This window comes from Aspergillus thermomutatus (genome assembly GCF_002237265.1).
Source record: "Aspergillus thermomutatus strain HMR AF 39 chromosome Unknown NODE_51, whole genome shotgun sequence".
NCBI classification, from domain to species: domain Eukaryota; kingdom Fungi; phylum Ascomycota; class Eurotiomycetes; order Eurotiales; family Aspergillaceae; genus Aspergillus; species Aspergillus thermomutatus.
Genome location: NW_020798100.1, coordinates 99,054 through 120,910, shown reverse-complemented (window position 1 = coordinate 120,910; position 21,857 = coordinate 99,054). Strand labels below are relative to the sequence as shown.

At 50.1% G+C, this 21,857-nt stretch overlaps 6 protein-coding genes across 6 annotated transcripts; 1 reads left to right on the top strand and 5 right to left on the bottom strand.

Moving 5' to 3' along the window:
• Positions 1-810: 810 nt before the first annotated feature.
• CDV56_108653 (TADA1 family protein) lies at positions 811-2,285 on the bottom strand (the record flags this gene model as incomplete). Its single annotated transcript, XM_026762272.1, has 4 exons — positions 811-1,478; positions 1,544-1,652; positions 1,712-1,986; positions 2,066-2,285. The coding sequence occupies 4 exons, from the start codon at positions 2,283-2,285 to the stop codon at positions 811-813; spliced, it is 1,272 nt and encodes a 423-aa protein (XP_026616056.1).
• A 398-nt stretch (positions 2,286-2,683) lies between these two features.
• CDV56_108575 (FUSC family protein) lies at positions 2,684-6,052 on the bottom strand (the record flags this gene model as incomplete). Its single annotated transcript, XM_026762194.1, has 5 exons — positions 2,684-2,787; positions 2,869-3,030; positions 3,082-4,155; positions 4,227-4,632; positions 4,688-6,052. The coding sequence occupies 5 exons, from the start codon at positions 6,050-6,052 to the stop codon at positions 2,684-2,686; spliced, it is 3,111 nt and encodes a 1,036-aa protein (XP_026616055.1).
• A 548-nt stretch (positions 6,053-6,600) lies between these two features.
• Positions 6,601-9,573, bottom strand: CDV56_108476 (WD40 repeat domain-containing protein; the record flags this gene model as incomplete). The annotated part of the gene is made up of 2 exons (XM_026762095.1): positions 6,601-8,334; positions 9,307-9,573. The coding sequence occupies 2 exons, from the start codon at positions 9,571-9,573 to the stop codon at positions 6,601-6,603; spliced, it is 2,001 nt and encodes a 666-aa protein (XP_026616054.1).
• A 711-nt stretch (positions 9,574-10,284) lies between these two features.
• CDV56_108401 (putative mitochondrial respiratory complex I chaperone (Cia84)) lies at positions 10,285-12,573 on the top strand (the record flags this gene model as incomplete). Its single annotated transcript, XM_026762020.1, has 3 exons — positions 10,285-11,402; positions 11,466-12,332; positions 12,411-12,573. 3 exons carry the CDS (start codon positions 10,285-10,287, stop codon positions 12,571-12,573), a joined length of 2,148 nt encoding a protein of 715 aa, XP_026616053.1.
• A 202-nt stretch (positions 12,574-12,775) lies between these two features.
• CDV56_108370 (putative alkaline lipase) lies at positions 12,776-13,904 on the bottom strand (the record flags this gene model as incomplete). Its single annotated transcript, XM_026761989.1, has 6 exons — positions 12,776-12,928; positions 13,018-13,062; positions 13,128-13,207; positions 13,288-13,561; positions 13,632-13,759; positions 13,814-13,904. The coding sequence occupies 6 exons, from the start codon at positions 13,902-13,904 to the stop codon at positions 12,776-12,778; spliced, it is 771 nt and encodes a 256-aa protein (XP_026616052.1).
• A 1,355-nt stretch (positions 13,905-15,259) lies between these two features.
• Positions 15,260-18,716, bottom strand: GDH1 (glutamate dehydrogenase (NAD(+)); the record flags this gene model as incomplete). The annotated part of the gene is made up of 4 exons (XM_026761862.1): positions 15,260-15,296; positions 15,352-15,452; positions 15,506-18,336; positions 18,407-18,716. The coding sequence occupies 4 exons, from the start codon at positions 18,714-18,716 to the stop codon at positions 15,260-15,262; spliced, it is 3,279 nt and encodes a 1,092-aa protein (XP_026616051.1).
• Between the last annotated feature and the right edge of the window lie 3,141 nt (positions 18,717-21,857).

Sequence of the window (21,857 nt, the reverse complement as noted above, 5' to 3'; positions counted from 1 at the left end):
TTACATGTAACGAGCGATGCAGTTAACCAGTGTGAGATGTGCCAGTGATGTTAGGACTGCCCATTATCAACAGATCAGTCAATGTGAAGCTATCAAAGAGCACTTCTAGTAATATACAGTAAGATTGAAGAGGAAAAAGACTTAAAAGAACGACATACAGAGCAATTCCCACATAGTGAAGTTTCATATCTTCTCATCAAATGGGCCAAAAGATGCAAATTCAACCCCGACATACCTGATTTCAAAAGACAGAGACAGAGAAAAAAAAAAGAGAGAAAGCCAAAGAGAACAGTAAACTAATCGAGCCATGGGTATCAAACGCGACTCGCAGCACATTCAAGCACTGTCCTTTCCATTTTTTCCCCCCACCATCGTGAGTAACATCCCTCCAGTATGAGCTGTCAAGGCTGTCTTTCGACGTTGCTTCAAAGCTGAAGCCTAGGAAGCAAAAACTCCACAAATAAGCAAACACAGAGACAAAAAGAAAAAGGGAGTAGAAATAGTACAATAGAGATTTCAGCTCGAACTCCATGCCAAATGCAAACTCATGATGTCCAACCAATGACAACAGTCCTTGTGACTCCAAAGACGCCTTAACAGCTGCCACCGTCCAGACCGGCATGCTGCAGTCCTTGCGAAGTAGAAACATGCAAAGCACATGAAACTAAAAAAGCATAAATGAAGTGGAAAGTGAGGAGGAAGGAGAAGAAGAATAAAGGGGAGGGGGGAGCTGGTTGTCCGATGAGGCAGTTAGAGGGCCTCATAGACGTAACAGCCAGCGAGACCGACAGTAGGTCGACAAACAAACGCTCATGAGGCCAGAGAAAGGCACTCATCTAGTAACGAGCCCAACTGAGCCCGATCTACCGCGGTGGCCCCTTCCCAGTCCAATTCTGCATCGTCCTCCACTTCCATTTCATCTGTGAACTGGTTCGGTCTTGTGTCATTATCAGCAGTGTCGGCAACTTCGTCGATTTGGTCCTGTTTGTCGGCCTCCAATTCATCCTCAAAATAGCCTCCCATAATATGATCGACAATAAGAGGCATATGACTGAGCACTCCTCCTCCAATTTCCAGCGCTAGTCGAAGATCGCGAACACCGAGAGGCTTCCGATTGCTTGCTTCTTTGGCCTCAATGGGTAGAAGCCCAGTCGCGCTGTCTTTAACGATCTCGCCGCGAGTATAGGCCAGCTCCTCTAACTCGAGTTGCTGTCGATATTTGCGCATCATCATGCCATTGATTGTGCCAGACGGGCCATTGCACCTGGTACGGGAAAACACCACAGATAGTACTTCCTTAACGAAAGTCTCTGTTGCAATCGCCATGAACTCAGCACACGGGAAGCCTGCGCCGCTAACTACGGACTCCTCATAGCATATTGGTATCATTCGCGCATGTATTGATTCGGCATCTGGGAATTCGCCAGTTTCCGATGCCAAGGGTTGCGCATAGCGTTTCCGAATCTCTAACTCCCAATCTGGCAGTCACCGAACAGTTAGTCCAGCTTGATGAAAGTAAATGCTCAACATTGTATGGACTTACTTGTTTTATTCAAACCACCAGCACTAGCTGGGACCTGGCTAGGGAGCTTGATCTGTTTCGCGAGATGATATTCTTCTACTTCATTGGGCACGGTCTCATGAGGGTCACGCTGGTTAAGACGATAATGTTAGAGCCCGTCATAATTCAGAGAATTTCCGGGTGACATACCTCTGGAATCGCCTTTATTCTCCGACGGTCTCTGGGAGGTAATTGCATAACCTCTGTCTTCAACCTTGCCTCCGCTGCATCTCCAGAGGAGGGTTTCGATACGACCGACGGCTTGTCGTTCGCTGACACCCAACTTGCCACACCATGGTCGGGGAGATCTCTTGTGAGGTTCCCTATGATCGCACATATAAAATTGTTGTGGAGGTGTTCGGTTTTCTGATCGGCGCAAATGATGTGATCAACGCGCGACGCGAGCTCATTCTGATTGAGATGTCCTGCCGCAGAGGATTAGTTGTCAGCTTCACGATGAGCAAAAGAAGGGAAGTGAAGCCAATGAGAAGCAGGATCACACACCCAGAAGGAACAGAGTTGTAGACTCTTTGTACTCAGCCCAGTTTTCACCGATAGCGGCTTTCAGCTCCGTGTAGATAGGTTCGAGATCCAATCGCGGAACTGATATCAAAGCCTTCGTAGACTTTTGAGTCGTCGGAGGGCCAGGAGCTGCGGTCTTGGACGATGCTGTCGCAGTTGATGCAGAGTCTGTCCGACTCAGAGCTGCCGGGTCGATCTGCATGATTGCAAGGCTCGCAGAGGCGCGACGGGCTGCGCGAAGCCGGAAATGGGGAGAACTAGGCCTTCATTAATGTGAATACATGCCATTAAACTGGCCCCCAATTTGCTCTGGAGGTCGCAGATGATGAACAATCACAAAAATGGGCGAAATCTCGATGAAAAAGGCGGCGCGTTGATGACCGAGGCGATGGAAGGAGGTCGGAAATGAATCGTGGAGGTGGACGACTTCCCCGCCAAAAGCAGAAAGATGAGGTTCAGTCACGACAACCGGCCGTAATTCGCGGCCAGTGGGTACAGATCGCAGAGAGGACAATGCTAGAGAGATATCTTGATGATTTAAGAGATAATGACATTTGTAAACTTCGTATAAAGCACCAAAGAGTTTCATTCAGGATACGCCTAGTAAAATAACTTGACTACATCCTCGTTGAGCACACCAAATAGTCTACCAATCTCTTCCATAATTTCCACAATCTCAGTCGATAATAGACCCGTCACCAGGACTACAAATACGATCAATCATGTCAGATCAATTTGTATGTGGCTCGTTCATGAGAGGCGGAAAGGGACCAAGCTCAACTTACTGTAGGCATAGAGCAAGGCATAGTCTTCGTCTGTTGTCAACCGAGAAGCCTCAGGATCCTTGCGATAGCGGAATATACGAGCAAGAAGTCGATCTCTTGCATGCTCGATGCTCGGAAGTACGTCGATCAGCGGATATTCTAATTTCATAGAAGACGCCATGACTGTCAAGTGTCAGCTGGTCAGCGATGACTTAGGGATGTGCCAGAGTCTACCTGATAATAGGTGGCTAATGCGAGCAGACAGATGCTCTCTTTCCTGAGCTGTATAGTTGAGCAGAGCCAGTTCACCTTCCGAAGCAGTCACATTTTTGATCATCTCTAGATTCATGGCGTGGAATGCGTCCACCATGCTCCTTGTGCGACGGAGTATATTGCTGTATGCAGCATCGGGAAATGCACTCTTCAGCTCAAATTCTGCACGAGCTGCAGCTTGAAGAGCTTCCAGACGAGACAGGGACCGCTCAATCTCCAGCTTCTCTCTTGGGATCATGAAGCCCATGGAATTTTCCCCTTTCGCCAGCAGGGACAACGGGTAGCGCTTCCAGATCAGACTCATACGAAGCCATAACAGACTCAGGCCATCCTTGAGCTCCTTGCGCGCGCTAATAGGCCAAATGACCCGCGTAATGACGATACCCCAGATGCAGCCAGACAAAACGGCCGCAACTCGATGGAGCGTTATCTCGGTGATGATGGGAGAGTCGCCACCCTCATCCTGATCGTCCCTGCCCTCTTTTTGCGTCAAAGAGTACGCGTACAGCACAGAAAGATTGTAGGTGAGCATAATGAATCGACCCATCGGCCCTTTCCCCATGACAACGATTATATAAGATGTCCACATTGCCATGATCAGACCGAGAATGGCCAGTCCAAACACGTTCCCATCAGTCACATACCATGCCGTAATGGCACAGACCGCTCCTAGGCATGTACCCAGGAATCGAGAATAGCCAGTGGTATTGGATGCTCCAATGGTCATAGAACATACCAACATATAAGATAACAAGCCCCATTCACCTCTCCAATGAGAATAGAGAGGCCGTGTGGATTCGAGAAAGGACGGCAAGGCGTACAGAGCCGCTCCTGTGCCGACCTTGATCGCGAACTTCGTGTCTTCACGTCGGAAAACTCCAAGCGATTTCCAGATTCGATAGCTGAGGCGCTCCTTCGCAGGCAGATTCTTCGGGCTTCTTGTTGAAGAGGGCGGCCTAACTTCCAGAACAAAAGGACTGTTAGAAGCCACAGTAGTCACTCCTTCTCTTACCGTTGACCCAATGAACGGTTGTTCTATACAGTTTTCCATTAGCACAAAGTAGCCAAACTGAAGCACTTGCTTGTTCCAGCTTGAAAGAACTTACCAGAATCCAGAAGCTCCGTGTTCTGGGTTTTGGCTGTTCTCCAGCGCCATACTTTCAACCAATTCCATGATCTCCCATTCGGTCTCTCCTCGGCTTCGAGTTGTAGTTCGTCTAAGATAGCCAGCAGGTCTTTCAGCTGTTCGCCAAATTCCAGCAGTGAGAAACTGAAATGTCCGCAGCTGGCAGAAACTTCCTCGAGATCCGCTTCTACCTCCAGGGTTTGTATCTTTAAAAGTTCCTTCTGGCGATAGATAACCTTCAAAGCCTCCTCTCGCGATTGTTGATAAAGTTCTAGAGCGCGATCAAGACTAACATGGAACCTACTGTTGACAGAGACTTTATAGTCAGGCGGAGGCGTAAAAGGGATCTCTTTGAAAATCTCTTTTAAGGTGAAGGCAAGGGATCGCTGTTGATTGTTAGCATAATCTCTGCGTGGTTCAACCACAAAGAGGTCGGCATACCATGGAAGGACCTAGGTGGCTGATGAACAGCGCAAACAAGTCTTCGGGACGAAGGGTATGCTCGACAGAAGATTCGTCGTCTCGAGTCAGGTTTGGGTCAAACTGGTCTTCATTGGGTCGGAGATCGTCTTCTGCGGCTGCTTCTCCTTCTCCAAGTTCTTGTTCCGGCCTCTCCTCAATCGACTCGAGGGGTGTACTTTGCCCGTGCGAGGAGTACGGGCTTGACGATGGCACATGGTTGTTACCATTGGGAGTATTTTCTTGACCGCGCCCAGGTACTGGATCAGCTAGCGTCGATTGCTTCAAAAGTTGAAATTGCAGCGAAGCAGCACTGCGTAGACCTCCCATATTGTGTGTGATATCTTGAACCCATCGTACTAAGTTCTTTTCTAGCCTGTATTCCTTCTCTGTCCCCGCGACGAAGTGCTCAAGCTTTGCCTCTCGGACAAGCTTATCGAGTTGGGCATATGCCTTCTTATGCCGCTCAGCTGCGTCGAGGAACTCGGCCGTCTGAAGCTCCTCCTCAGAGCCACTCAGAAAACTGTCCGTAATGAGGGCCAGCATGATTGCCAGAGTTTCAGTCACAGTAGCGAGGTTCGAGCGTAGTTTTTTCCGCGCAGAGATGGGAAATATCAAGAATGACACGGCCATGGCAGCGGTGACGCCCATGATGACCATCTTCAAGACCTGGACGACCTTGGTGAAGGACAAATCTCCGCTTTGCACCGCACCTTCTTTCGTCAATACGGTGATCGACGCAAGCGAAGCAAGGGAACAAGCGACGTTCACAAGCGGATCGCTGAATCTCTGCTTCGTCCATCCTATGAAACCCAAGCCACCTCCGCAGAACACTATAAGAACAACGGCATGGCCGACTGCACGCATGTCGAGCGTATCCTGGAAGAACATGCTAACACACATGCTCGTGAGGGAGATGAAGGCTGCATATAGGAAGGCCAAGAGAGCGCAAATCAGCGCCTTGTACATGCTGCCTTGTGACCGCGCTGGATGGAAATATACTGTGACAGTAGCCACCACATGCTTGCCATCTTGATGACCCAGAAATGCCGCAACCGCGGGAATGAAAGTAGCAAGGGACCCAAGTAGATAGGCCAGACTGCATTTTAAAACCCCTATTCCGGGCTCGGAGGTGACAAAACCACGCGTCCAGCGCCATGCGTCTGAAACTCGTCTCCAAATCCGCCATGGAACGTCTTGACCGTTCGTGGAGACTTCCCCGGAAAGAAGCCCTCGTCGCTCCTCATCATCATTGCTGGTTACGTTATGTGAGCCCCGTAAATTGACAAGACCTCTCAAGCGTTGACCAGTCTTTGGTAGAACAAACGTCGCTTGTCGAAGCTGCATAAAATACAAGAGTTAGAATTGCAGATGTCTGAATGTGAGAGCTGGCGAGGGCGATCCATATTACCTTTGTTGGGCGCAGAAAGCGACGGGAACCTCTAGACGAGTCCCCAGACAGAGGCATGTTACCAGCTCATTGTCCTTTGCCTTTTGCAAGGCACAGAGAAGAGCCCATTACTGTCAATTTATCCAGTATTCGGTATTGAGTCGCATATATTCACCCAGAAGCTTCCCTTGGACGCTTGGCCCAGCCTTGTTTGGGGCGATCACTTTGTGGTGTCCACTTTACGCCGGTGTGGAGCGCGTCCGCAGCCATTACGTAGTGATACATACCTAGTTATTACTGCCACGTCCTTTGGAAGCATCGATTACGCACTCAGACATATGACGCTTATATTATTGCTAAATATGTAGTTGAACAAAGAAGTATGTGCGGAGGGTTTTGCTATGATCTTGACAATATATTCATCGACGATCCGAAGCATGATGTATCAAGTGTTACGGGCTCGAATGGTGACCTTCACTATCGCCTTTGTCGCATTGAGATGATCCTATTCCAAGCCTTCTACCTTCCAAACCTTGACTGCGGCATCAGCGCCGGCCGAGGCGATCCTAGATCCGCCTGCAAGCCAGATGACACCATGGACACCCTCCTTGTGAGCGTTGGACACTTGCAACCAGTCTCCTGGGTTGGCTAAACTCCAGACGAAGATGTTCGTATCCAAAGAACCGCTTGCTAAGAGAGTGCCACTTCCGTTCCAGGCAATAGAAGTGATTCTTGCTGTGTGTGCCGTCCAACGGTCGGTGACCAGACTGCCGTCGGCCACCTTGTACACGAGCACGCGGCCTCGCGAGTCACCAATGGCCAGCAGAGAACCATTGGGCGAAAAGGCCAGAGCAGACACTGGGTTCCGAGAGGCTTTGATGTCTGTCTTTGGAGATAGAGTGGAGTTGGAGATTTCACAGATCTGCACCGTTGAATCTTCACCTCCAACCGCCGCGACATTGCCACGAGCCACGACAGCAGTAACTGTGGATTTTGGTTTGAAATCACCGGTCTTCTTTCCATCCCTATAGATCTCAACGCCTTCGGATGTACCCACCAAAACTGTCGAGTCGCCGGCGGCGACACTCTTGGGCTGTCCAGAAAGCTTGGAGTTACTTCCAGTGTATGTTCTGGCGCCGACATCGACGGACCGTAGGGTATCATCCCAAGCCACACTATAAATCCTGCCAGTTCCTTCCTGGGTCGGCGCAAGACCTGCGACATATGCCGAATGGCAGTCCCCGTCCGCCTCCTCAGCGGCTCCAGTGGACACGTCCCAGCTGCACACCCTTCCATCAAAGCTGCCGGTCCACAGAGTCTCGTCCTGACCCTCAGAGCGGGATTGAGTCAAGGATGTTATGCTCTTCTGATGACCCTGAATTACCTGTCTAGGCTCAGGTGTCCCTTCGACTAGGTAGTTCAGGTCACCGCTGAGCGACAGACTAATGAGCAAATTGTCGCTTCTGCCGGAAGGCCAAACCACACCGACTTGCTGATCGCGGACGTTGGAGCTTCCTTCCTCTCCCAGGGTCCAGCTTTGACAGACCTTGCCTGCCTCCGCATCCCATATTTTCACGGTTCGATCAGCGCTTGCGGTGACAAACTTCTTCGAATCCTTCGACCATGACACGCTGAAGATACTTCCTTTATGCTCTCCTTCGCCAATCTGACCTTTAGGTTCGCCAGTCTTTCCATCGTAGAGCCAGATCTTTCGATCGGCACCAACACTAACCAATGTCGAACCATCGGGGCTGAATCCAACTCCGTATATGTAATTTGTGTGCTTATCCCTGATTCCCGTATTGAATTTGAACGGCGCTCCGTGGTAAAAGACTAGATTCTTGTCGTCACCAGCGGCCGCCGCTCGCAGGGGTCTTTGTTGCCTAATGGAGACGGAATTGATCTGCTGTGTATGTCCATAGATCTCGCCAACAGTGTTGCCACTATCCCATGTAATACAGTGGCCGTACCTCTGCTTTCCATCACCAACGGCGATGATGCGCTGAGAATCGCCGTCCCAGGCGAGGTCGTTGATACGACCGTTGACGATGCTGTATTCACCCTTTGTGATTCCTTCACCGACACAGTCCCAAACTCTTACTAGACCAGTAGCGTCACCACTGGCAACGTAAAAGCCAGAAGGTGAGAAGCGAGCAACTGTTGTCTGTGCCTTATGTTCGGTATACTGCCTGGCGATGGAGGGGTTATCGATCGAACGCAAGAAGATCGATTTACCGGACTGTATGCCAAATTTTATCAGCTATTGTTGATTTTTATTGTCAGCAATGTTTGCACCATGATATTCATACCGCATAAGCCAGACGTTCTCCTTTTGCATCCGAGGATAAGTGGGTGGGCTGACCCCTCGTGGTGGAGGGGCTGGCAGCCCAGATGGATTCTACGGGTCCAGTCAGCATTTATATCGCTTAGAGAAAGGAACAGGGGAAGTCAACCATTGGTGATTGGCATGACTGAACCAGCAGACAATTACAAAAGATCAATGATAACAAAACGCACAGGCAGGGGGGAAAGGAGTAGTTGAGAAAGTTGAAGATGGAGGATTGTTTACTCCGAACCAGCCACTACTTTCAACAGGGACCTTTGACGTATGCATCAGTGGGAAAAGCCAGTTGAGCAACCACAAAATCAAACCCCCTGGAACAGAGAAGCAAGAAGCAAGAATGATCTAAAAATCGAGGAGATTTAAGTCTAACTGTGCAAATTGCCGAGGTGACGGTATAGATTCAATCATAATATAGCCCTTTTTAATTCAATCAATAGTAGTAGTACAGGTATCTCCCATTGCAAACATCTTGGGGATTGATACAGGTGATAAGAAGACATGAAGAATGAACAACTCCGGCCGTGCATAATTCGACATTATATTGAATACACGCAAACGAGCTTCCCACATCTAATAGATGGGGGTTCCCTCCATTCTCGCCTTTGCTTCCGCTGCCAGGATCTCAGGGTGTCTGTGGACACTTGGCATGAGGCCCATGCCGATTGCTCTCCGAATAGCCTTTGCAATCTTTCGCTGGTTCACCGGTCGTAGGCCGGTTGTGTTCCTGTGCTTTATGCGGCCCATTGGGGTGATGTATTCGGACATGATAGAAAAATTCTGTGGTGGAAATCATCCCTGGTTAGCCATGTCCGCCATCTTTGCGTTCAAACGAGAATGAGCGCATTGCGTTCTTGATTTCAAGCGAACCTTGTAGAGATCAAGCGGATTCATGTTCAAAGCGTCGAAAGCATCTGCTGCCGGGCCCTGGCGCTTCCTCCACTTCTTCATTTCTGCCGGACTAAGATCATGGGGAGCGTAGATATCACCCGCTTTCCAATCACGAGTCTGAAACTTCTCTAGGGCCCTACTTTCACCTTGAGCCTTTTGGTCCTCGAGAAATTTTTGGCGGTTGGGTAGACGACGGCGCTGGAACACTCTGTCTAAACACATGTCAGCAGCACGTCCAAAAAGCATTTTTTCAAAGGATCCTTAGAGAAATAAGAGAAAAAGAGATATGCGTACTTTGAATCGCAGAGGCAGGACGTTGATGGGCTGTCTTGCTGGGCAGAGTTGAACTCCATCGGCAAATCGATAAGGACCCAAGACTTGACCCTAATGCTCGAAAAGGTGACGAAGAAAAGAGATTGAAAGACATCTTGTCAGCGCTGTCTTCACCTGGCCGTCACAGGACCAGATTAAAGGAGGTTTGGAGATGAGACGAAATCACTGCTAAACTCTTGATCGGAGACTCCCAGGAAGTGGAGCACATCAGTTCGGATTTCTTTTCGCTGCGCCAAGAGCCGCACCACTTCCGCCGATGTCTCCCTAGACAAGAATCTCTCTCGTTGCTCTTTTTCATCGACGTCCAGCAAATCCAAGGGACTTCCGGTATTCCTCAATTATGCGAACTGCTACCAATTGAGTCTATTGAATTTATAGATACTCCGAATCGGCTCTCCAGGGATTGTTTCAAGACCTATCTGCCAGCCGGTCGCTCTTGCGGCTTTTATCAACATGCAATCCCATCTTACAAGACGAGTGTTTCGAGCCATTTTGAATAATGAGCCTTTATTCCCCTCGAAATGCTGCAATCGACTTCTTCATATTACGCGACATCACCGGACTCGGAGGTTAGACATGATCAATCCGCGCCTTGCTCAACGACGGAGCCTTTTCGCGTTCAACATGGCACCACCAGCCAATACTCCGCAGCCTGCAACTTTACCTTCAGAGGCCGGCTTGAAGCCGATGAGGGACTTAAAGAGAGCGCTGTCTGACAAAAGTAGGGGTCCTGCACTTGGTGTATTGGCAAAGGCGTTTCATGACTTTTTCGTGGCGCGAGCGGAGAATTCCGAGGTCATTACGGGATATCAGGCGCAGCTACTCTCTATGACATGGAAATACATGAGGTCTCATGAAGCCGAGCTTGAAGCTGAAGACTGGCAGACAATGTATTCTACAGAGAACCTTGAGAATGTGCTGTTTGTCCTGTCAGAAGCCAAATGCCTTCCGGAGTCGCGTGAGGCCGTTCTCAAGGTAGCTCGTTTCGCTTTTCTGGAGCTGTGTGCTGATCATGGCTATGGTGCCAATAATATCAGCCGACCTGCCCTCTCTGCCTATATCAAATTTCAGGCCTTGAATGGCAACCCGGAGGAAGCACGGCACGTTGTCGAGAGATTTTGGGGCAGGCTGCGCAAGACCAAGCCCTCGCCATGGCTTACAGTGATGAGAGGCTTTGCCATGAACAATGATAAGCAGCAACTCCGTTGGACCACCAAGAAAAAATTCGATGAGCTCGGTATCAAATTCGATCGCGAAACTCACGAACAATTGGTCAAAATGCTCATTGAGCAAGACTTACTGTCGGCTGTCAAAATCATGTATGAGTGTCCAATTTCTGGCGAGAACGAGCCCACGCTTGCTACCAAGAGAGCTGTGGTTAATTATGCCCTTCTCAAATCCGAGATATCGTGGGCGAAGCCTATCGTTGAGTCAGTCTCTCAGACGCCCAAATCAGAGACTGTGGGCATGATGTTGCTGTGGGAAGCTGTTCACGGCAAGAGCGCTTCTGAGATCTCGGAAATGCTTCAGACATGGACGTTGGAAGACCCTGACGTGAAGACAACGCTTACTGTCTCACACATCAATAACCTCATTCAATACGCCAATTCCATCAACAACCCGCAACTTGCCGCCGACTTTGCCGCGCTAACTTCTCAATGGAATGTTCTGCCAGATACGCAAACACGTCTCCTGCGGTTGGAAGCTGAAATTATGGCCGGCGATGTGAAACAGACGATGAGGTCGGTGGAAGAATTACAAGACATCGGCTCATTCACACTTGAGAATCTGCCATTAATGAATAGGCTCCTAAGTATGCTTTGCTTGTTGGGGAAAGATGATGCCTTGTACGATCGCGTTTCCGCTTTTCTGGACCCGTTATTTGAGAACAATGTCCGTCTAGAGGCAGACACCCTCGCAGCACTGACGCAGCTCTTGCTCTACCGACACGACTGGGAAGGCGTCTCGGAATTGCTTCGGCCCCGTCTCGGCTCGTACGACTCGGAGGAGAGGACGAAAATCCGGCAGGCGCTCACCAATCACATCATGGATGCCACTCAGGATAGTGCAGACGCGTGGGAGGCATACGGATTGCTGCAGGTCGCCTTTCCGGAAACAGGAGTGGGCATGAGGACCGAGATCATGACGTCCTTCTTCAAGCGCAAAAGAGGCGACCTCGCGGTCCTCGTGTTTGGGCATATGCGCCAAGCGGAGGACTTCGCGCGGCGTCCAAAGCCCGATACTTATGCGCGATGTTTCCAAGGCATTGCTCAGATGCAAGATGCTAAAAACCTGGAGCTCGTCCACAACATGCTCAAGTTGGATGTAGAAGTCGACCTCAACATTCGACTCCTGAACGAGCTGATGCTGGCTTACGCCTGTTGTGATATGCCAGATAAGAGCATGGAGATATTCCGTGACATTCTGCAGTCAGAGGAAGGGCCGTCAACCAGGACGATCTGGGCCTTCTTCAAGATGTGCGAGAGGCACCATCATGGAGCACAAGAGGCGATGAGGATGATGGACAAGGTCAAACTACTCGAGATCGAGGTGGACCGACGGCTGTATATGGCATACGTCGAAGCGTTGGCTGCACAGTGCGAGTTTGATCTTGCGACTGAGGCGATTAACAAAATGCAGGAGGAAATCGGATCCTCTCCGACTCACGACTCGTATGTCACCTTTCCTCTTACAAACCCTCTATTTTGACGCCGTTGTTGTGGCGACACTGCTAACAGTTTATGTTGTAGAATTGGCCGCCTCTACAATGCCATTCCGTATCAATACTGGAAAGATGAGGTTGAAAAGTGGGCCAAAGTGCACTACCCGGAGCAATGGGCACAGCTTGAGAAACTCGAACGCACCGATCATGAAGAGGGCTTCAAGTTTGAGTTGGATAGCCGATCATCCTGACCTACAGTGGGCCTTCATTGTATATATCTTCTACGCCACGGCATTCTGTATAATAATCACGAACAAAGTGTGATGAGATCAAAGCGAAAACCTCTGTTGTTCTTTAAGGCTAGGTACCATACTTTCAGTCGTTCAGCCACCAAAACTTTCGTCTTGACGCGACGTTGCGCCCTATGGAGTGCTACATCGCTTGAGATGAAATCTAGGGTCCACACCCTGCGTACCCAAGTGCGATCCCGAAGCTGCTGAAATGACCTGGTGTCACACCCACCACGCCGTTCCCAGCGGAGCATTGCAGATCCCTCTCGCCAGAGCATTTGAGGGTAGTGGCAGAAGTACCGTAGCTGTAGTACTCCTACAGAGACACCGAATGAGCAAGAAGAGAAGCATTGAATGCTGGCTTGAGGACTCGGCAAGCCCGAAAACAAACAAAGAGAGACTTACAATTCCATAATGAACAAAGCTATACGGAGCCGTCACATACATGTTCTAATGAATCATAGCGTCAGCACCGACATCAGATTCTCGCCAGAACCTCACTGCCCAGCACTTACAGGAACACCGTCATTCATGTTATTTCCTCGGACAAGCGTCCCGTTCTGCGCAGTGCCAAAGTCAGCAAATGCCTGGTTGCCTATCGGAAATGCCGCGAGGGCATTGCTTCTGATCGACTTGGTCGGGAAATTCTGCGCCAGAGCGATATACGACATGTACGTCGGGCGCCGCCGAGCGAGTGTCCCGTGGACTCGAGCGTATAGTCCGGGTACTGGGCGATCAGGCCCTGGACCGCGGCGATGACTTCGTCGTGGACGGCGGCCCAGGGTCTGTACACGCCGTTCATGACGGTGACACCGGAGGGGAAGCTGACGCCTGCCAAGGTCGGGGTGACCTGGGAGGTGTCGATGTCATTGAGGATATCCGTGGCCGTGGTGGATCCTCTCATGACGACCGCGATGGTCTTCTTCTTGGTGGAGTAGCCGATATAACCCTAGGTCATTGCACGTGTGAGCGACGGTTCAGCCACACTCTGATTCTCAATGAGCGATAGGCGAACGTACCTGGGTATCGGTTGCCAGATCATAGATCTGCTTGGTGATGGTGACATCGAAGGCAGAGCCCAGGCAGCCTGTATAGGCAGCAGAGGAGAGCTCGGCCGCTCGCTGCAAGTCTGCGAAAGCGGACGGATCTGCCGCATGTCAATTAGACAGCAAAGTGCCTATACGACCAGTGTCTCACGAACCGGAGGTCGCTCGAGATTCCAGCGAGGGTGCAGCGCACACAAAGGACGCCAGGGACAGGCCTGCAACGATCACGGAAACCTTGGAAAGCATCTTGTCCTTCTGTAGAGGTCTGGTCGAAACTCAACAATGCAATTCAATGAGAAGACCGTTGATGAAAGCGGCCATCCAACGAGACATTCTGGAGCCTTTTATACCACAATCTACCTTCTCCAACCGAGGCTGGAGGCATGGGGAAAGCCCACGATGCGTCGCCAGTTCCCATCTGCCATTGGGAATTTCTCTCTGCTGTCTTCACAACGACAATGGCACGGGCATCCAGTCCCCAATCACCCTGAAACACCCAGTCCAAGCGCTGCAGTACGAATTGACGCAGTCACCTCGTACCTCAAAGCATAGTAGAGGACTCCCATCATCCTCTTTCCCGGAAAATCCCACCAATAACCCTCTCATCCAGCAATGCCGAAGCAGGTTCTCTGCCAGTCAGACTCGCAGACTCTCCCCAAGCCAGACATGCATCATGCATCTCCGTCATCAGACGCAACGACGGACAAGAAGCGACCTCGGCAAAGCTTCATTCCACCCCCCCTCCACCAGCGCTAAATGGCCCCAGAAACCAACAAGGCACTTCACAGAAACAAGCAAATCCTGCACAAGTGCCGGTTCTCCCCGGCATTTGAAACCGAGGCCGACGGTGCAGATGAAGAAGTTGGCCCTGTCGAAAAGTCTCGATTGGTCGACCAATATCAATATGCTGGGGGCATTGTGACGCATCGGGGCCAGAGAAACGGAGATAAGCACCTTTTTAAGGTCGCCGAGCCGTCTAGACACATCTGCAATCTGGGAGACCAAGCTAAATAGATGAAACGGCGCCACTACCCCGCATTTTGCTGCAATGTTGGTCTTGGTGTTCAACCAGGGTGTCTCTTGTTTCGTGGGGTCGTGTCGTCTGTCGGGCTGCATGGGGTTGGATGTGCTGTTAGATGCAACAATTCATCCTGACAACGAAGAGTGATATTGGGTCATGGCAGTTCCCCCTCTTCAAAACTCCTCGTCGACCTAGAGCATCCAAGCCGTGCTCAAGAGCGCTAAGATGATGAGTTGGGGTGGTTGAGGACTCTCAAGTGAGGAGTAAACAAGTCCAGCCACACGAGGGAATGAAATGAGACCTAAGGCTACCAGGGAAGATTCTATTTCATTCCATCCTTGCTCCTAACACAATTGTGTGAGACGTTAATGTTGCTACGCCAAAAAGAAAAGGTGAAGTGAAAAAAAAAAGAGATGTGCTATTCATTAATTACTCATAAGCATTTTACTCAGTCCGTATTCCCATGCAATGTCAATATTTGTGCGCGTAGGACCGCCTTTGCAGTCTTTCAAAACCCCAGCAAATGCAAAGCAACATCACAAATCTAAAGAGGGCTCGAGTGCCCCTGTCTAACTATCTATTACGAGCGCTTGACTGCGGCAAGTCGTTGGGTCATGCTATGGTATGTGGTTAGCTCCAGCATCAGAACCAAAGCAACATGGGACTACTCACAAGTCAAAGAATGAGAACTGGCTAGGACTGCTACCGTACTTGTATACAAATCGGCTCGCAAGGTAGCTGCCGAAGATAGCCCGCAGATAGCTCTCCGGAACCTATTCAAGAGTCAGTTTCTCGCTTCTGCTTATCAAATTAGGGGGAAACGCACCCGATGAAGAATGGTATCCAGACCAATCTTTTCCAGGAGCAGATTGGGGAGGGCATCGCTCAATACAGCTCGGCGGAGCTCAACATTATCCCATAGCTGCGTCTTTTGCAACTCCTCATCCAGCTGCGTAATGGCAATGCTGAGACGGTCACTCAACACGCTGCGCAGAACACCAGTCTGCTCGTGCTCGCGCCAGATCGCCTCAAATTCCTGTGTGGCGTTGGACTTGATGATCTCCTGCACCTGCTTGACGTAGGCGCTGTAGAACGGTGGAACGGTGCCGTCTTCACGGATGCACATATTCTCGACAAACTCCTTGTCGTCAAACGAGAGCGAGGCCAGAACTTCCAGCGAGGACGACGTCACGCCACCCTTGTTGGCCGAAGCATCCTTGAACAGGATGCATCCGGCGCGTTCGAGGCGCAGCTTGCTGTCCTGGGTGATGAACAGGTTGGCACCCTCGACGATGTACGGAATGACAGACTTGCCATTCTGAATGAGCTTTCCAACAGTAGACAGGTCGATGGACTCGGGCCGTCCACCGCAAGGCACGAACACATCGTAATGCTGGTCGGAGCGCAAGTGGAAAGTGTTGCGGAAGATCATTCCATTGTGCACGACCTCGCCGTTGGGAAGCTTGACGTCGCTCTCATCCACCAGGACGCGGTAGCCTTCAGGAGACAATTTCGACAGGTCAAATTCGGAGATGGTGACTCGCTTCTTAGCCAGTCGGATCAGCTCCTGGTGGTCCAAGCCTTGGGGGTCGACAATCACACCGGAACCATCAACAATGGCGGTGTACTTTTCGTTGGCAAGCAAAATTTCGTTGGATCCCAGATCACCGTCGGGACCGCCAGTCTGGAGTTTGCGGATGTTGGAGGGATCGATGCCCAGCTTGCGGTAGATACCGAGTACATACTGGCGCACTGAAAGGGTAGTCATACCGTAGGTATCGTGAGGAATACCACCTAGTCTGGGGCTCTTGCCCGTGAAGAAGGACTTCCACCACGGCGCACCACGGTTGCGCGCGTGTTCCGTAGCCCAATCGACCAACTCGGCCGTGTTCTCATCGGGGCCCATGAAGAGAATCTCATCCTTGCCATGCAGGTCGACAATTGGGTCCTTGATGCCCGGGCTGACTGGCGGCAACAGGAGATCCAGAATGCTGTCGATGTACTTTTCAAAGGCGACACGAGCCTTGTCCTGGTGGTCAACATCCAGCAGAATGACACCCTTGGCACCTCCTTCCGGAATATCCTTGTTCTTGCGCTGCTGTGTGTTTGCCAGGTTGTAGTTCTCATCGAACAGGGAGCGCGCATTGATGCTGTAAGCTTCCTTGTTCCGACTCTTGACAATACGAATACCACCTCGAGCAATGTCGCGGAATCGCAGGTGGAACCCGCGGAACTCGGAGCTGATCACAAGGAACATACCGTACAGACGCTGCGGGTACTCGTGATCGGGCAGGAAATCGGGGTTCAGCCGGAAGCTGAGAGCCACCTTCGTCGGCGTGAAGAAGTTGGTCTTGAGAATGGAGGTGTTGAATACCCGGAAGGCGCTCATGACCATCTCGTCGTGCTCGTTAGCAACAGTACCGGAAATGAGCTGCTTGAGTCTCGTGCTGTCCAGGACTTCGTCGACCTGCAAGCGCAGGTAGCTGAGGGTTGGCAGGAAGTCATCCTCCGAGGCACGCGTCTGTACATAATGGGTGTTGGCAAAGTCCAGGTAGAGCTTGTGGATCAGCTCCGGGTACTTGTTAATGATCTCGAAAATGTAGTCGGCCGTGAAGGTTTCGGTACGCAGCCTCTTCTTGATCTTCGACAGCAACTCTGCATGGACGCTGTTGTTGGCGTCAAGCACGGCAGTCAACGAGGTGTACTCCGAGCCCAAACGGTTCAGGAACTGCTGCACAAACACCCATGCGCAGTGAGCGTAGATAGTCTCCTGCAAACTCAGACGGCCAACGGCGAAGTGGTGCTGGAAGCGGTTCTGGGGAATGCAATAAAGAAGGGAGGTCTCCTTGATGATCTGGTGGATGGCTGCCTCGATGGGAGGGTACTTGGCAGAGATCTCTGCATTCTTCAGCGGCCGCAGGTATAGAGAGATGACCGTGATGCCGTTGGAGAAGTTTTCGAGATACTTCCTAGAGCTGGTCAAGCGGTAGTAGTGGTACAAGTCGGAGAGCGCGCTGAACAGACCCATGGCTGAGCCCTGGCGATACGCGATAACCAGTCTCTTCTCGCGACTGCCTTCAATTTCAAACATCTCAATGACAGGACCGGCCCGGTTCACAGCATTGCTGATGATCTCCTGGTAGATGGCTTTGGTGTTGGCAGTTGCCTTTTGCAAGAATCTCTTCTCGCCGATGATCTCGATGTCGGTCTCGTTGGGACCGGGATTGGGGTTGGCGAATTGACATTTGTAGACGAAGTAGCAACGGAGCTGCTGCTCGCTGTCTCCAGGGAGAGGAGTTGGCGAACGGAAAGTCTCAACTCTGTAGCTGTTTTCAGGAGTCGAGTTGCTGATATACTTGGCGTCAATTCTTTGTTCGTAACGGGGGCCATCGACGGACGAAACGCCAGGTTTACTGGTATCGATATAGACAGCGTGATCTTCCGCTTCCTTGTCCAGTCTGATTTCAAGCTTCTTGTCATCCCGCGCATAAGCCGCCACCTTCGCGGCATAGAGAGACAGGATCTGGGTCACAATAGCGTCGACGGATTCGGTTTGGAAGTATGTGTCATCGATTCCGAGCATGTTGTAGAACCAGGTGGTCTCGGAAACGACAAAATCACTGGGGAAGAAGCCCTTCTCTTCTAATTGGTCCATGACTATAGGCGAGACAACCGGCGTCAGCGGCACAGAATTGAGCATGAACTTATTCGAGCAAGTGATGCGTACCTTGTTCCATCTGCTTCTGCTTGCCCTCAAACTTGGCAGCAATGTAGCCTGGATCTTCCTCAGAGAGGACCCGGTGTAGCGGACTACCGGGAATTCCCAGATGAGTGGGTTGGGGAGATGGATGGCGTACAGTCGATCCCGCTACATGGTCGAGAAGCTTGTTGTGTGGGTATCTTTGAAAGCCAATGGGGGTGCCAGCACCAGACTGAGAGCCATCGTTGCTCCCGAAGAGCTTGGGAGCTGATCCGGTGGGAAGGACGTTGCCATTGACATGGCCATCGGGAAGCGGGGTGGAAGCGGGGGAAGCCATGATGTGTGTCGTATCGTTTTCAAGGGAGAATTGAGAGGTTGAGGATGGGAAAAAAGGGGCAAAGCTGGACTGCCGGTTTTAAAGATTGTTAGCGGTGAGTCAGGAGATGAAAGGCAAAGAAAGTTCATGGGAGGGAATGTTGCTAGGAAGCTTCATAGATAAGAAGGATACACAAGCACAGGCCAGGATATGCACGACGGGAGAGATAAGAAGGTAGGCAGTCAAGGAACATACCAGGACAGACAGCAGTCTCGAGAGGAAATGAGTTCAATCCAGCAATTGAGATTTGGAGATAGGTGGATAGATAGATGGTCTGTTGCGGTGGAGGAATGACGAAAGCACAGCTAACAGTCAACCAGGGAAGAAGCTTTATCGGAGATGGAATGGAAGAGGAAGACGTTGCTTGTGATCCATGCAACCGACACGGCAACTTTGGAAGGACGAAGATGATTATGAGAATCAATTACTATCAGGCATCCGAACAGCGGAGGGAGAGCTTCCTTATATACAGACAGCGTTTGGAATAGTATCAACCTGTCCCTTGACTTTACCTGAATTCTGAATACAACTTTGATACAAGTTCCCGGCTCTATGCGATCGGCCAGGCACGGGGCCGGTCCGGGGGCAGAGAAAGAAAGAGGCAAAGTCCTGAACTTTTTGCTAGTGGGTTCCACTTCCGCCAGCGTTATTATGACGAGGATCTCTATCTCTCCGGAACTTCTACCTGCTGTGAAGGATTGTCTATACTTCTCTTTCTTACATATATCAGTGCTCATTTCTCTCTCTTTTCTCTTCTTCAACTCTACAATCTTCATCTCATAACCATAGCAATACCTTAACCATACCATAGTAAATGACGGTATTCCTCTGACCGGCAGTCAGTAAGGTACAGACAAATTTCCTAAAACGGGAAGGACTGGAAATGGCGCAAATGAGGTAAGAGAAGGGGGAAAATACCGCATTGTCACAAGATGATTGGCCACAAAAGGGGCTAAAATTGGAAAAATTGCCTCAGCATGTTGCAGACGCCTGGAGTCATGTGTGGACAGTGTGGCTAGGTATTTCTACATGACTAATAAGGTATAGTATACTAGTATTTACAACATTCATCACTGAAACACTCCCTATTTTCAATATCTTAGAGATCAAGTGACACCTTTTAGAGCTATTCATAGGCAGATGGTTCAATAGTAGCATTGTAACAATGGCCATAACATAGCTCTTCCCCAGATTCAGTCCATGCGTCGAGGTCCAGGCTCTCTCTGAACTTCTAAGCAACAAGTCAATAAGGGGACTGGAAAAAAATTAGTCCATCAGCTGACTGGAACCAGTCACGTCCTCCACTTAGTAGGGCTGTATGTTCCCAATGGGGATTTTAATGTGTCATGGTGGCCAGAGTTCACAAATCGTCGTCTGCAATTGTTGCATGCGAAGTGGTTTCTTCTTTTCTCCTGCGTAATAGATAATGCCTCAGGAGAAAATGCCTCAAATTTCGCAATATGTTGTGCTTCATATCAAGTACCAAGGTTGATAGTGCAGTGTACGGTGTACGGTGTATGTCGGTGATCTCCAGAGTATATGCGTTCTGTCGAGTTTGAGTACGGGTTTAGATGCCTTGTAGGGAAAGACCACCTTTCTTGTCCTTTACCTACTGTCTACTGTAGTATATGAACACTACATCATTTACTTGTGAGGAATTGTATGAATATCGGAATGTAGAAGTTGATATCTCGACTCGGTTATCCTCCGTATACCCCAATGCAACCGCGCCCTGACCACTCTGACAAGATCAACGTCACTAAAGTAAGCCGTAGAAAACAGCAGAAACACTGACTGGATGGAACCGATCAATCAGGCTTCACAGAACCTGGAGACTTCTCCATGGTCTAACAGGTCGTCTGAACAGAATTTTCATCGAGACTGCGGGGTTAGTCCGCCCGCCGCCGTACCTGACTTAGACTACCTAGAAACTTGTCTAGTCAATTTGCGGGGTGATAGTATGAAGTAGACTGGGTCGTCGATGATTTACATACGGAGTATCAGTATCTATGGAGTAAGCAGTCAAAACTAAAACCTCATCCTCGTTCTAGACAGGACTATTTCAATCACATCATCGCCAGCATGGAGTTTCTATTATTCTCATTATTCAATTAATGGCTCAATCGTCCCCCATCATTACCCCATACGATCATTCTATCCCAACAACAAAGAAAATTTCAAAGACAGTGCGGGGTGATCGGAGGATGGGATCCAACCAGACTCTCTCATCCCGGTCTCCACTTCCCGGTGGGTTGCCCGTGATGAGGTAAGAAGAAGTCTTCCTTGTCCTGGCATCTGAGGCTTCTGGGCTTCGGAACTGTCATTCGGCTATACAATGACGTGTGCCGGGTACGCTTACGGGACAGGCGTTCAAACCTCAAGAGTCGGGACAAACCGCAGGACAGGAACCACTTGCCTTGCGCAATCACTCTGGCAGAAGTCGCATACAAATCGAACTGGCATGTCGTTGTTTGATCCGGTGACAATGTCATGGGCGTCTGGACTGGAAACGTCGAGGATGCTTCTGTCATGGGTCTGAATATAAGTATGATGCGAGCCTCGTATCCGGGGTTCTACTCAGAGTGATGCGTTCTGTTGGGCAGACATCCTTGCATTGCGGACATTCGGTTTGCTCAAGTTCAGCTCTAAGGCTGTCTGCTCAAAGCCACCGATTATCTTACTCATCTCGACAGGTAAGGAGTCATCAAGAATCGGTATCTGGTAAGCTCGTTCTGGTGAGTGAACCTTGGGGGAGAGGTTGACTTGGGCCTGTAGTGACGAGTCACTGCATTTGTGCCTTGGTGCCTTGCTACTTTAGACAAGGTACATTATCACAATAGCAGAGAGTGAGAAACAATGTCTGGTTTGATATGCAAGTGATCTGCTCAGGTCATTGGACTACGATGTCGTTGTTCTGATCAACTCCATTATCATCGGTTATATGATTGAGTATCTAAATACATCTTGGCCTGGTTCTTTCCACCGGGTTCTCTTTAGAGACAACTTAATTGAGACGGTGTTATGGACAGTGAACAAACATACAAGTACTATTCGATAAATTTATACCCACTCCACACCATACCAATACCTGCGTAGTATATA